This window comes from Streptopelia decaocto, assembly GCF_964273445.1.
Source record: "Streptopelia decaocto genome assembly, chromosome: 3".
Taxonomy (NCBI): domain Eukaryota; kingdom Metazoa; phylum Chordata; class Aves; order Columbiformes; family Columbidae; genus Streptopelia; species Streptopelia decaocto.
This window is the reverse complement of record NC_138656.1, coordinates 84,316-99,890: the sequence shown is the minus strand read 5'-3', so window position 1 is coordinate 99,890 and position 15,575 is coordinate 84,316. Positions and strand designations below refer to the sequence as shown.

The window sequence follows — 15,575 nt, the reverse complement described above, 5'->3', positions numbered from 1 at the left end:
TTTTTTGATGGTTGTGGGGTGGTTGGTTTGTTTGTTTTTCTTCTAATGTAATAACTAGATGGATTTTAACCCTTTGGAACTGTTTCTGATGTGAGATCAATGATTTTTCTTTTTTAATTCCAGCTATGTTTGTTCCCTGTTTTCTGTCTGATAGAAATGAGCAAATGTTAGTTTGGTCAGTTTCAAACAATACTGCCCTCATCTCTTTAGAGGGACAGCGTGAAAAATAGCTCCCAGGTGTAGGAATGCAAAAAGGAAGCTGCAGCTGGTGCATATAGGTGGTGCAGAAACTGCAAGGAGAGCACATGGTTCATTTGTACAAGAAAGTGAAAACTGGACAAAATCTGCAACAACTTCAGTGAAACTTCCCCGAAGCAGAGAGTCTGCAGCATTAGCAAACTGAGACCATTTTACCTGCCTTTTTCCTTTTTACCTCTCCCTTTCCTGCCCCCAGCAACAAGAAGTTAATTCTCTGTGTCTGGTTTGGTTCCGGTCGCAAACAGGCGTGGCAGGGACAGGAGAAGGTTACCAGTGGTAGCTGGTCTAGAGGCTGAGTTCGTAGGCTGTTACACTAAGGAATTCCCTCTCCCTCATCTAGAGAATGGGATGAATAAATTCTTTCATGAATAAAACTTCTCCACAAGGGGGAAGCGTCTACTGGTGTTCTGCTCACCGGTCATCGCTGAGGCTGTGGCTGCGGCCGGGGACCGGGCCACTCATCTCCTCTCGGCACAGCCCAGGTCACCGCGTGCTGACCGCGCCGTCAGCCTCTCTTAAAGAAATCCCCTTTTCCACCGCATGGGTGACCAGGCTGTGAAGTCTGGATGGAAGATCAGTGCCTGACTGAAGTTTCCCTCTGGTTCACGTGCAGACGGTGTAGTCAGTGGCACTGGAACCTTGGCATGGGGCAGCGGCCTTACAACATGGAGTACTGACAGCATTACTCCTTCGCTGCTTGCTGAGAGGCGTTGCTGAGGTGTCCAAAGCCGCCGCTTGGATTTTGGCTTCCCCCTCAAGCCCAGGAGTCTGCCGCGTTTCCGCCTGCAGCGTCTTTGGCAGTGGATGTGCTCTCCAGGCACATGTGCTCCAGAAGCGCCCCTCTGCCGGCGGAGCGGCGCCGGCGCCTGCACCGCACCGGCCAGGGCTCGCCCGCCGCCTGGCTCCCGAACGCGGCATGGGCTGCAGCAGCCTCGGGCTCCACATTCACCCCTTCAGCCAGGGCTCGCCCGCCGCCTGGCTCCCGAACGCGGCATGGGCTGCAGCAACCTCGGGCTTCACATTCACCCCTTCAGCCAGGGCTCGCCCGCCGCCTGGCTCCCGAACGCGGCATGGGCTGCAGCAACCTCGGGCTTCACATTCGCCCCTTTGCAGAAGCTGTTGGAGGCTGCAAGAGACTGGCGGCCTGTGCTTCAGGACCTGTCACATGCCGCCGTTGCGTTTCATGAGCGCTCTCAGTCACCTCCAGAGGTGGAGGGTCTGGGTCGTGTCACTCTGGGAGCTGCTTCATCGTTGTAATCATTGGGTGGGATTTGCCACTGCAATCAGAGAGAGCTTAGTGTGAGGTGGCAACCACTTCTTTGTCATTGTTACTGTGAACAAGTATTCATATCAATAAGAAGCAAGGGTATGGAGCGGGAAAAAATGAAAGGCATTGCTCATGTCTTGCTCACCTAGTGTGCAAGGAAATGGAGCAAAGCAGAATTGTCTGAGGGGTTTTTTTTAAAGGGCTTTCAAGTTAAATGTTTTTCTTGAAGTGAGTGCAAATTTATCATCTCCCATTAGGTGCTAATGCGTGGGGAGAAGACGAGTGAGTAGGATGGAATGTAAGAGAAGGAAATAAGAGATTTAACTTAGGTATATTAGTGCACCCGGCAAACAAAGCCTCAGTTATTGATTTATTGTCTATTAGCAAAATGTGCAATTCTAATCACACCTGCTCTCTTTACCAGGAATTAGACCATATGTTTGGAATACAAAAACAAACCTACCACCAAGACTATCCGTGTATTCTTGTATCAGAGACGTGTACACCTCCACACCGTTTCCTCTTAACCACGCTGTCGCCAGTTTTATAATTTTTGTATAGTTTTACAATAATTTTATGCATAAATCTGAGATGCATTTTATTAAGCTTTTCTAAGAAATGGTGGATAGATGTGTGATTCTTTCCTTTTTGTAACTTTCTTTGCAGCATTTTCCTTGGAGGGCTCTGGAATAAGCTTTGCTGATTTGTTCAGGCTCATTGCTTTCTACTGTATTAGCAGGTAAGGCGGTGTCGGGTTCTGAGTTGCCTTTGCTAGACTGTCTTGAAAAACGAGAGGCTCAAGGACTCGGTTCAGCATGAGACCTGCCTTGCAAATCTGTGAATGTTTCTGGGTAGTCTTAGAAGGTAACGGGAGAAATAAGAGGTGAGGATTGGAAGCAAGTCTCTGTCTCATTTGTTACTGATTATTGGAAGGCTGATGTTAATTACCCACCCCACTGTGAGGTGTTGCAAAGTTGAACTTTAGCTGATGCCTTGTAATGCTTAACTGCTCTGTAGCTCATCTAACACGCACAATGAACTGTCTTGCAGTGTGCATTTACTGGAATTGCTAGTAAAAAACATTTTTGAGCATAGTGAAAAAATGTCAGATCACACTGTAGAATATCACAACTGAGAGATGTGAATGTAAATTGTGAACAACAAAAATGGCCTGTTTATTGTTGCCCAACTTGTTTTCCAGGTAGCGTATAGAGAAAAAAATAGCTGCTGTTTTTAATCTTTTAAGTTGTTTTGAGTTTGAATTTGGTTTACTGGTGAAAACTCCTGTACCGATGCTCAAGCCTTTGACACGTATCCATAGCAGGACGTGGCCAAACCGCACGTGTGCGCAGTTTCTGGAGGAGGGCAGAGGTGGCTCTGACGCTCTCGGTCCTTCCGTCGCAGCGAGGTTGGCGCTTGGTGCCGGCGGAGCGGCCGGTGGTGCGGGGGACGCTCGCTCGGGACGCGCTCGGGGTGCTGCGCTCGCCGTTTCGGTTTGTGGGGGGGCGTCTGGACCCCCTTTGTCACAGACCTCCATGGCGCCAGCTGTAGATGCGTGGGGTGAAGAAAGTGTCTGTACCACACCAGTGACTGGCCAGCACTCAGGTGATAGGTGAGCTGACACTGCGTTTGAAAGCACGTCAACGAGGAGAGATTCCCTATCCTGTCACCCCGTCAGTTCTGTGCGCCAGCCAGGCTCTGGTGAATTCACTCTCAGAGCCTGCAGGGAGCAAGCAGCAAATGCACATTTCTTCATATTAGCTTATCCCTTATCTTTCACTGAGGGCTCCAGGTTGCTTTGAATTTGCTAAAAGTAAGCGCACAGTAGGTTGTTGCCTTGCATATGAGTCTCGTAACTGAGAGCCTCTTCTGCAAAGGGGCCTCGGTGTTCATGGTGATATTTCAGTCAGCAAGTGTGAATTCAGTGTCCTGCAGTCTGGCCTCCCGTTCCGGAGACGCACTCACCACTGCACAACCAGCCTCTTCACCGGCTCGTCGCTCTGTTCCTTTTCTGGTTACCCTTTGGGGAAGGAAGTGGAAAGAGTGGTGACCACAACTAGACGTGGTGTTAAACTTTCCTAGTGCATCTTCTTAAACACAACTTGAGCTGCAAACCCAGCCACAGATACCAGTAATAAATAGAACTTCAGTGGCAAAACCATCCAGAGATTTCAGTAAATGAAGCTCACTCTTTGATTGCGGGTTTGCTTTTGGAAGTGGGCGCTTATTTCTGCATTCAGTGGAGAAACATCCCAAGCATTTCTGTTTGCCCAGTGTTCCTGAAGGGGCAGCACGTGCACCCTTGTCCTGCTCCGGCGCAGCCGGGGCTGCTGGGGCTGCGGGAGGAAGGTGTATGGGCTTCCTAAAGGAAAGCAGATGGGTGGCTGTTGTGAGAAAGAGAGGACCCTGTGGTGCATCACAGCAAACCGGGGGCGTTTCCCCAGACCAGAGAGGATTGCCTTCAATGGATAGTCTGTGCGAGGAGTCAAGGGTTACTTACCTTTGTATTAAGTCCATTATGATATTCTAGACTCTGGATTATCTCTGGTACAATATTGAAAGAATCTTTCCAAATACTTTTTAGTTAGTGTATCAGTCTCGGGCATATGCTTGATTTGAATGAGTGGCATTACAAGATCCTGTGTTTTCAACAAGTTAACATACAACATAGAGAATATTGATGTGATGAAGACCCACTGCCTCTCTGTGCTGCAACAGATGGTTGGCTTGTTCACAGCCCTAAAACAACATATGCTGACATTAGATGTAGGTAGGATTCCTGTGCTCCGTTTGTTCTCATTTACTTGTACTACACAGGTCCTTCTGCTACAGACTCTGCAGTTCAGCACGCACTGTTGTTTGAGGGCGGGCAGGCAAGAGGTACAGGATTTGTTGATGGTAGTGCTCATACAGGGTACATATGGTTACGTAGATTTGTCCCTTAAAATCTCTGTCTTAAAGCTTTTTCCACTGGATTTGGCTTATGTTGTTCATGCACTCATGCATCTCCCTTTGTCAGCATCCATTGAATTTTTGTATGCAGTGAATTAAAAACAGACTCTCTTAAGTGAAGCGTGTTTTCAGCCTAGGACAGGGTAGTACCAAAACATCCTAGCTTAGGAATTTTTAGGGTAGCTAACCAGGTACTTTTTAGATTTTTATTCTGAGAAGTGGAATTCAATTTTGAGAGCAATCAACAGCATATTCAGAAAATAAGAAGCTTCATTGAAGGGTTATGGGCAGATAACACTTTGCGTCTCGCTGGTATGCTTGGAAAGACCAGCTGTAAAAGCATCTGCTGTCACGGGAGAAAATATTGGATGGCTCTGTGGAAATGAGCCTAAAGAAAGTCCTGGGGGCTTGGCTGTCGTTTGCATCTCGCACCACCTTCCAATGCAAGGGAGCCCCGAGACTGGTAATGTTTTTACTGTTCGCTGTATTTATGACTCTTGCTACCTGCCGTAGCTCAAAAAGAAAACAAGAACCGGAGCTCAGCCACTGCCAGTGCTGAAAACGAGTGCTTTTAAAACTATGGATGTTGTTGCAACAACCAGCGTTATTTTTCTCTTCAACAACAGGGATGTCCTTCCATTCACTCTGAAGTTGCCTCATGCTATTGCTGCAGCAAGGACGGAAGCTGAACTTGAAGAGATTGCTCAGCTTGGACTAAGTAAGTAATTCTCTACATAGATGTCATTCTCTGTAGCATTGCTGTAAGCTCGAAGAAATAGTCTGTATTAGGAGGTAGTTCATGTTGGTCAGTGATGATACAGATTTAATTTAGGAAGGCAGCTTCTCTTACTGGGAACCTTGTAATTGCCAAATGGTGACCTGGCTGCTCTTCCTTCCTTCTGTGACATTTTTGTGACTGTAGTTTCCTTCCTTCCGTGTTCATTCCCTCTCTGGCAGCCCCGGGTGAGGCCCGTCTCAGCCGCAGAGCGGGCTGGGTGCGTTTCGCCCGTCTCAGCCGCGGAGCGGGCTGGGTGCGTTTCGCCGCGCGGGCTGCCGCTGGCTGCGGGCTCACAGCCCGCTTGGTGACCGTCTCACAGCCGCAGAGCGGGCTGGCTGCGTTTCGCCGCAGGGGCTGCCGCTGGCTGCGGGCTCGCAGCCCGCCTGGTGACCGGCACGGGGCCGCAGAGCGGGCTGGGTGCGTTTCGCCCGTCTCACAGCCGCAGAGCGGGCTGGGTGCGTTTCGCCCGTCTCACAGCCGCAGAGCGGGCTGGGTGCGTTTCGCCCGTCTCAGCCGCAGAGCGGGCTGGGTGCGTTTCGCCCGTCTCACAGAGCGGGCTGGGTGCGTTTCGCCGCGCGGGCTGCCGCTGGCTGCGGGCTCGCAGCCCGCTTGGTGACCGTCTCACAGCCACAGAGCGGGCTGGCTGCGTTTCGCCGCAGGGGCTGCCGCTGGCTGCGGGCTCGCAGCCCGCCTGGTGGCCGGCACGGGAGCGCAGAGCTGAGGTTCGCTCTTCATTAAACTCCTGCTCAGATTGACAGCTCAGCTTAGAATGGTGATGTTTGAGATAAGCAGCGCAATGCAGTAGCATATTAATTGAAGGAGGATTGTATGCATAGGATCTGCAGAACGTATCCATGCATGTTGGTTTGGTGATATTTTTAAAATAGCAAAAGGAAATGCAAGGACATGTCTGTGCATTGCTTGACTGCTACAACCAAATGCAGGCTCACTGTAACCCTATTTTGAGCTTGCAGAGCCTGGCGAGATTTGAAACATCGGCTCCACCCCAACGAATCGTTGAGCAACTCCTGCAAAGCGCTGAACGGCCTCACTTCCTTTTGCAGGAAGGCAGGGTTGACTGTCAGCAGTCTGTGTCCCGGCAGATCTTTGAATCATCTTTGGTTTAGAAGCGGATCCTCACTAAGTCAGAGTATTAGCATGAGGCTCTCTAGAACTGTTGGGTGGGACTCTGCAGCAAAGCCATGCACAGGGAAGTGTTGCACTGCTTTTCGTTTTGTTCTGCTGCAATAGCAATGCAACTAAGGGATTTGTTTTAGAGAAGAGAAAAATGACTTCTGCACTGATTATCTGGTAGTTGCATGAAAGCATGGATTTTCATGGGAATAGGGACAAACATGGAAGTGTTGATTAGGTGAATGTTTGGACAGAAAAAGAGTCTGATTGGGATAGTGTAGTGAAGACAGTCTCCCAGTAACACCTAGAAGCCTTAAAGTAACGTCAGGTGAGTTTCTCCATAGGAGATGATGGTGGTGTTGAGCAGGCTCTCCAGACTAACCATCTGTCCTCAGTGCCTGAGAGCACCACTGCTGCAGGGTCGTGCTCCTGAACAGTCTGTCTGCTTTGCAGGCGGTGTTTCTGTAAGCTAATACGCTTCAAAGCTGAGGAGGATCGGTCTCTAAATATGCGGTTGGTGTATTTGGGATCAATTACCTACTGTACACCAGATCAAGATCACAGTTTCTTTGAGCAAAAAGCAGATGACAAAGTCGAGATTTTGACAGAGTTTTAGGTGTGCATGTGCAGAAGAGCACACCAGGAAGCCAGCCCCTCAACACAGTGCACCCAAGAGGTGCCTAAAATAACTCCCAGGGGCCCTTCCTGTTAAGCCTGAGCTTTCCTTAAGCAACATGTAGGCACAAAACACCCTGGTCCGAACACAGAGGGTTATAGCTCCGGTCAGAGCTCTGTTGTGCTGTAGGCTCAGGAGAACTGAACAAGGCAGGTCAGCGGCATGTAGCCCAGCAAACCACACCAGGAAGAAACAGCGGTGAAGGTGTCAAGGCTGTTGCCAGCCTGTAAGGTTTGATGTGCTGAACATAAGATTCCCTCTCTGGGTCTCTCGTGTTTCACCTGCAGCAGCGTTACATCGTGTGTTCGCAGCAGCCCCCATGCCAGGGCAGCTCGCTGAGGGTCTGCACGCAGGATGTGCAGCCGTGGAGCTGGAGAACAGCAGCAGCATTGCATGACCAAGCAGAGAAGTATGTCTGTGCCTGCACGTGCTCTCTGGCGGTGAGTGGCCTGTCACCGGAGCGTTTCCTGCCTTCTCCCCGAGGGCAGGACGTGGCTCCAGGCCTGGCCCTGCGCTGGAGGGTTTGGCACTGGGGCCATCAGGCCCAGGTGTCATTGCTCAGCAGCCCAAATGAGGCATCCTTACACTACGAGACTGCACATTTTAGCAAAGTCTCCCTCCTCTGGTGTTCCTCCCTTGTTTCAGACTGATTGCTGTCCTCGAGGGCTTGTCTGGTGTCATTCTTCACACTTTCAGGAGCTGATGGGTTTTGCTGTTGACTCAGTTCCACAAAGGTGCTGACACTTTGCTGGGACAGAGCAGAAGCTGCAGCTGAAAGCTGCTGGTTTAGTGCAGGTTCTCCACACCGCTGGTGTGGGACTGCGCACTCGGTCTGTTTATGTGCTGCTGGGAGCCTGAACCTCAGACAGTGTCCCCATCGCCAGGGCAGGGCTGCGGGCCAGCGCTCCGGGGCCAGCGTTTCCTCCGCATGCTGAGGATGACGTGTGCACCACCGCAGCAACATCTGAGCTGCCTTTTATGTGTAGTTTCATTTGTTTACTATCAAACCAAACCAAAGTTTTTATTGAGTAAGTGACCGTCAGCTGGTGTCGATCAACCCAACTGTTGTCTTTAATGGAGTGAGCTTATTAACACCAGCTGAGAATCTAGGCTTATTTCTCCTGAGTGAGATGCTAGTAAGTAGTTTATGTTCATTTCAGTCTCAAGTTGGTAAGAATTACTCTGTTACAGTCTCCGCTCTGTTCTGTGGTTCTTAGTTTATTTTTAAGCTAAGTTCAGTGGGCTGTGCATTGGTCATGGTATTTATAAATGAGGAGGAGCAGCCCCAGGAGTGCAGCTCGCAGTTATGTCTGGTGGTTCACTCAGAAGTTGGGTTTATTCCCCTTCAATTAATAAAAGCTTGCCTAAATTTCTTAATACTTGAAAGTGGCGATGTTGAGCTGAATGTTCTGAAAGCCGTCTGCATGCTGTTTCATATTCTTACACTAACGCCATGATGCTTTTCAGACTATTGGAACTCTTCAGCTAACGGCAGCCCCCCAGATCCCTCGGCTCCCCGCAGGCCTGCGCCTTTGGACGGCGCCTGCAAGGACTCGCGCCAGCTCTGCCTCATAAATGGAGTGCATTCTATACGAACCAGAACGCCTTCGGAGCTGGAGTGCAGCCAGACCAACGGCGCGCTGTGTTTCATTAATCCCCTCTTCTTGAAAGTGCACAGCCAGGACGTCAGTGGAAGTCTGAAAAGGCAGAGCCCCAGAGCTCCAGACGCGAATGGCACCGCGAGGCCTCGCTCCCCCCCGCCCCGGCCGCCACCTCCTTCTATTAATAGCATCTTCACCAGTCCACAGCTTTCCAGGACTATAAAGCAGGCGAGCATGCCAGAAACAGTCAGCCATAAGAAAGAGAGAGGCTTGGATTCGCTGCAGCATAAACCAGCCCCTATTCCGCCTCCTCGGCTGAAGAAGCAGGCTGCGTGCTCGGAGGTGGAGGGCAGCGCCAGCGCCGCGGCGGCTCGGCCCGGCGGCAGCGCAGGGCGCGTCCCCGAGGCCGCCCCAGGTGAGCCCCTGCCCGAGCCGGCTCCGGCAGCCGCCGGGAGCACGGGAGCTCCCGGCTCTGAGTCACAGCCGCCCTGGAATGGGGGCCGGCAGAGGCTGAGCGACATGAGCATTTCCACCTCCTCGTCCGACTCGCTGGACTTCGACCGGAGCATGCCGCTCTTCGGCTACGAGGGGGACACCAACAGCAGCCTGGAGGACTTCGAGGGGGAGAGCGACCAGGAGAGCATGGCACCCCCTCTGAAGCCCAAGAAGAAAAGAAACAGTTCTTTTGTTCTCCCCAAGATTGTGAAATCTCAGCTACGGAAAGTCAGTGGAGTTTTCAGTTCCTTCATGACCCCCGAGAAGAGGATGATCAAGAGGATTGCAGAGATGTCCCAGGACAAACGCACTTATTTTGGATGCCTAGTGCAGGACTACGTCAGCTTTCTCCAGGAAAACAAGGAGTGCCATGTTTCGAGCACTGATATGCTGCAAACCATTCGGCAGTTCATGACCCAGGTCAAGAACTACTTGTCCCAAAGCTCCGAACTTGATCCCCCGATCGAATCGCTGATTCCCGAGGACCAAATAGGTAAGAAACGCTGTCCTGTGTTTCGGGCCGCGGTGAAAATGTGTAATCTGTGTTTATAGCGATGCACTCCTGAGGGTTCAGAGGTGGGGTTGACGTTGCTAGCCGAGTTTGGAGCTATTGCGCATTTCAGTCTTAAAACAAAACACTACCAACTCCCCCCCCGCCCGAAATCGCCCTAGCGACTCAGAGGGACTAAGCTACAGATTTGTTCATAATAATTATCCTTAAAATAGCTACAGTGTGGACTTTTTACCTGTGATTATTACTTGGGTTTTTTAGCTGCTGTGCTGTTAACAATACAGGATCCTTTATTTGCTAGCATATGTGTATTTTTCCCCTGAATTTGGCTGAAATAGTTCTAGATGTTTGGACCAAAACTTTGCCAATTTTAACCATATGGAATATAGCCATGAAAGCAGAATTTATTCAAGACCCATGGCAGTTAAGAGCAGAGGCACATTTCTTAGCAACTCGCTTTTGAAATAAATGTCATTCTTCCAAATGTTCTCATTCACTCCTAGCAAGGCTGTGCTGTCCCTACACTTGAAGTTAAGTGCAAAGATATATGATAGTTCGACACAAATGTGTGCAAGAGTGAGAAGGGGCTGCTAATCCCAAGATTTCTGTACCTCTTTGTTACATGTATGTGTTAATAAATGGTTGCAGATGAGCTATATGTTTGAATACATGTTTTAACAACAGAGAGAGACTTGTGCATCCACAAAAGAGAAATCATTGTTGCTGCATAAAATTTCAGTGCTTCTCTATGTTGCCCAGTCTGAGCAGTATTTGTTAAGGAGTCTATAAGCCACGTTTAGGAGATAAACACCCCTCAGGGCAGAATACTTTCCTTGTGAGCTCAGCTCAGTCCTAATTTGCTTGTTTTTCTCCTGTACCTCGGTGTCCCAACACTTGGCCCACTGCAGAATTGGCAGATAGTTCTTTCTCTGGGACTAGAGGCTGGTTTTGTGTCGACATTTCTGTCCTCGATGGAGGGGAAGTGTTGTCATGTCGCCTCAACTTCAGATACACCAAGTCAGGCCAAAGTAGGGAGCACTGCTACAGCAGGTACAACGCTATGAAGGGTGTCCCTGAAACTGAGACTCTTTCAAAGGCATCTATTGTTCTTGCTAGAATAATAAAGAACATTATGTGGGTGTTACATGGAAGAAGAAAAAGCGAGTTGAGCAGAGGTGCAGGCGCGTTTTCGCCTGGGTTTCTGCAGAGGACTGAGTATGGGACAAGGAAGTACGGATTTGGTGTGCTGGTAACTTTGTGAAAGCTTGGTTGGACTTGTACTTCTCGTTGTCAGGGTGTGGTTAAATTGGACCGTGTGTCTCTGAAGACTGGCAAAATGCTGTCTGCTTTTAAATGTCTCTAGTGTGGAGCAGCATGAGCTGTGAAACGTAATAACTAAACTACATTGGTTTTCTTCAGTGACAGAAAGTCTGGCTTTGATCATGTGATTAAATGCAATTACTTTACAAAGCAGGGTAAACAAAGGAAGAACTTGCTTTTGAATCATGAACTGCCTATGGCTGGGGCCTGCCAACAACCTCAGTGGATCGGGAGCGTCAGATGTTGCTGATCTAAGCAGATAGCTATGTGACAGCAAGATTTAGTCATCCCTATAGAGACCTTTTTATGATGTAGCCCTGCCCATTATCCACAGTTTTGCTTGACTCTTTCAGTACGGAATTGCAGACTGAATTTTCACATCGTGAGTAGTCGCTTATCCTCTGTCAGTTTGCACTTGTGTGCCTCCCGCTCCCCGCAGAGCTGATGCTGGTCACCATTGGGGACAGGCAGACCGCACCATACCCGCTGGGGACGGGCAGACCGCACCATACCCGCCAGGGACAGGCAGACCACACCATACCCGCCGGGGACGGGCAGACCACACCATACCCGCCGGGGACAGGCAGACCGCACCGTACCCGCCGGGGACGGGCAGACCGCGCCGTACCCGCCGGGGACGGGCAGACCGCACCATACCCGCCAGGGACAGGCAGACCACACCGTACCCGCCGGGGACGGGCAGACCGCACCATACCCGCCAGGGACAGGCAGACCACGCCGTACCCGCCGGGGACGGGCAGACCACACCATACCCGCCGGGGACAGGCAGACCGCGCCGTACCCGCCGGGGACGGGCAGACCGCACCGTACCCCCTGGGGACGGGCAGACCGCGCCGTACCCGCCGGGGACAGGCAGACCGCACCGTACCCGCCAGGGACAGGCAGACCGCACCGTACCCGCCAGGGACAGGCAGACCGCACCATACCCGCCGGGGACAGGCAGACCGCACCGTACCCGCTGGGGACGGGCAGACCGCACCGTACCCGCCGGGGACGGGCAGACCGCACCGTACCCCCTGGGGACGGGCAGACCGCGCCGTACCCGCTGGGGACGGGCAGACCGCACCGTACCTGCCGGGGACGGGCAGACCACACCGTACCCGCCGGGGACGGGCAGACCGCGCCGTACCCCCTGGGGACGGGCAGACCGCGCCGTACCCGCCGGGGACGGGCAGACCGCGCCGTACCCGCCGGGACGGGCAGACCGCGCCGTACCCGCCGGGGACGGGCAGACCGCGCCGTACCCGCCGGGGACGGGCAGACCGCGCCGTACCCGCCGGGACGGGCAGACCGCGCCGTACCCGCCGGGGACAGGCAGACCACACCGTACCCGCCGGGGACGGGCAGACCGCGCTGTACCCGCCGGGGACGGGCAGACCGCGCCGTACCCCCTGGGGACGGGCAGACCGCGCCGTATCCCCTGGGGACGGGCAGACCGCGCCGTACCCCCTGGGGACGGGCAGACCGCGCCGTACCCACCGGGGATGGGCAGACCGCGCCGTACCCCCTGGGGACGGGCAGACCGCGCCGTACCCGCCGGGGACGGGCAGACCGCGCCGTACCCGCCGGGGACGGGCAGACCGCACCGTACCTGCCGGGGACGGGCAGACCACACCGTACCCCCTGGGGACGGGCAGACCGCGCCGTGCCCGCCGGGGACGGGCAGACCGCGCCGTACCCGCTGGGTAATTGGGTTCTCAGGGCACTGTTTTATGCACCTGTTCATGGTAATTACCACAGGACAATATTTCCCTTGTTTGATTATAGGGAAGTTGCATGTAATAGGGTTATGGGTCTTAGAAAGGCCAAGATACAGCCCAGCCCTTGCTCCCCTCTTCTTCAGTGTTCCAGTTATCCTCTTAAAGCAATTAGAATAGTATGCTACCACTTCCACTTGAAAAACTCACGTTGGCTGTTTTTTTCAGCACTGTGCTACTTCTTCGATGCTCATAGGTTTGTTTTGGTGTCCCGTTCCCCTGCCCTGTCGTTCCTCCTCGTGTATTTTCGTGGTGGGTTGAGGCCACCCAGTGTGTCACCCAGCTCTCCTCCTGTCACTGCAGGAGCGCGGGCAGAGAGAAAGACGCAGAGGATTTGGTTCTCCCTTACTCAACCATCCCTTTGATTTGCTTTGTGACTTATTCGCTATTCCTTTATTACATCCTAAGAGAAGACTTGTGTTTACCACACAGCCATAGTGTGAGTTTTAATTAACCCACGGCTGATTAAAGCAACACAAACCTAGCACAGATAGTTCTGTGACTCGTTGGTGTTCTTTATGCAGATAAAACAAGGGGAGGTTTACCCTAGAGGCCTTCCTTCCCTCGTTGCTCGACTTCTGCCACTGCTGCCTATCGTCACCCACCTCATCCTGCGTCTGTGTTCGGGGCTGTGCAGATTGCCAAGGAATGGGGGTTGTGTGAGGTCCTACTGTCAGTGTTGCTCCTTTGGAGAAGATGCCCACGTCTGCATGACAGGCTGGGCTGTGTCACGTCCACCAAGAGCTGGGCACCTGGCCATACTGACATGAGCTGTCCTAAAATAGGTCCACGTCAGTCATGGCAGCCTATGAGCATGCAAGGTACCAGGAAGATCCAAAGCAAAGGCGATGCGGTAGTCAGGTGTGCTACTTGTACACGCCACACTGGTCACAGCAACCTGCTGCTTTCAGCCTCCGGGACAGCGTTATTCGTGCCTTTTAGTGGTGGTTCCCAGGCGCGCTCAGTCTCTTCCTCAGCCCTTCGTTTACTGGTGGATGGTTTGGCCAGGACAGATGATGAACAAGGCTTGTGTGTGGATGCAGGGAGCGGACACTGACTGGTGACCCGGTGGAGCAACAACAGTTGGTTGCTGGTAACCTGGCAGCCTGTAAGAGGTGAGAGCGCACCTATGATTTCACACAGCGAGGTTGTGAAGAGGCTGTGTAAGGACACTTGCGATGACTAATACTGTCCTCTCTAGATGCAAACTTGTGTGGTTTGCAGCAAAACAAAATAGCGTGTCAGCACAGGATGCAGATGTGCTTCCACAAGCCACAACGAAACTGGCTGGCTGGCCTTCACGGTTCATTTATCGAAGCATTTCCAGTTCCCATTTTGAGGCTGGAGGCTAATTATAAGTGTCATTTCAGGAACGCTACATGGCGCTCAGCTCCAGTGATATTCCATTAAAACAACCCAAACAGCTGAAGAGTGTCTGTCTTGGAGTATCACACATTTGAAAACACTTTGCCTATGCTGAAGTGAACAGGAATTTTTGTTGCAGGTTTGCATCTGAGAAATACACAGAGATGCTACCACAAAGGGTCAGTCCTCAGTTCACATCTGAGATGCTAATTTGTTTGGGATACCCTTGTGTACCTTTTTGGTGACCATTAGAAGTTAAACCAGTGAAAGCTGCTGCTTGTTGGGAACTGTTTTGCGGGATCGTATCCAGAAAACACCTTTCTCTGAAAGGCACCGGTGACAGCAGTGCAGAAGGAAGGATGAATAGTTGGATGGTGTGATCCCAAACATGCTTATAGGTGTCTTGTGACACTGATGATTGGTCTAAGACCCAGATCATAGGAAATGCTGTCCTTCCAGGCTTTAACAGTAGCAGAACTATTTATGTAGGTTTTGTATTAATTAAGATACATATGGGTGTTGTTATTGACAGTTAAAAAAAGTCCAGTCCTTATCAATCTTGCCATGTTATTGGCCTCAACAACTTGCTAGACTTTTCTGTCCTTACATTAAAAAGTGTAACTCTGTGGTTCTTCTGTCTGTGCCAGAATTCATAAGGGAGAGGAACAGACGGTGGGTTGGGTTGGGTTGGTGGGGATTTTTGTGTGGTTGGTTTGGTTTGGTGTTTTTTTGGTTGGTCCCATTTTCGGCACCACCACCAAAGACCTTGGGCAAGCCGTCCTGTTCCGGTCGCTTCCTCGTTCGCTGGGTTCTGCGCAGACTTGCTGCGTTGGCAGTTTCACTCCACCCTTAGTAAGCCAAGGCAGTCAGTATCTTTTTGGAATCACAGTTATGTGTCCTTTATTTCATTTGCCTCCTGTTCCCTCTCGTACAGTTGCTGAACAGTACTGAAGGATGCTTTGCTAAATACCCCATCCTATTTTTATCTGCCCGATTGCGTTACCAGCGCAGAAGCCATTAGGAACAGCCTTCAGCAGTGAGTGCTTGGACTCTGTGTGGACACAGACAAACAGAGGGTAAACACAACACGTGAAGCAAAGGCACCATAAGAGGAGTATGCGAAGGGCACGTTTGTGTGAAAGATGGGTATGGAGACTCCAAAGGAAACGTGGCTGAACACAAGGATAAAATAAATGAAAGCATAAAGCAAAAGCAAGAAAACAGAAGTCACTCATGCATGTTTGGAAGGGGTGTGTGTGTAAATCCCAAGCCTTAGCAATAGTCTGCAATTTAAAAAAAAAGGGGAGAGGGAGAAAAGAAAGAGACTGTGATCTAGAAAAAACACATAAGATCAGGCAAAGAACCTAGAAAGGGCACGAGGTTCAATGAAACTGGAGTGAGCCAGCACCGGCAGCAGAACGTCCCCTGCGGCTGGGTAAC

General features: G+C 51.4%; 1 protein-coding gene across 5 annotated transcripts in view; it reads left to right on the top strand.

The window, feature by feature from the left end:
* The window catches only part of RIN2 (Ras and Rab interactor 2), a 66,833-nt gene that overhangs the window by 40,231 nt on the left and 11,027 nt on the right, over positions 1–15,575 (top strand). For all 5 annotated transcript variants that reach the window (XM_082049103.1, XM_082049100.1, XM_082049099.1 and 2 more), the window contains 3 exons: positions 2,192–2,264; positions 5,104–5,195; positions 8,533–9,654. In XM_082049103.1, coding sequence (XP_081905229.1) covers positions 2,192–2,264; positions 5,104–5,195; positions 8,533–9,654 — 1,287 coding nt within the window. The remainder of the gene's footprint in view (positions 1–2,191; positions 2,265–5,103; positions 5,196–8,532; positions 9,655–15,575) is intronic.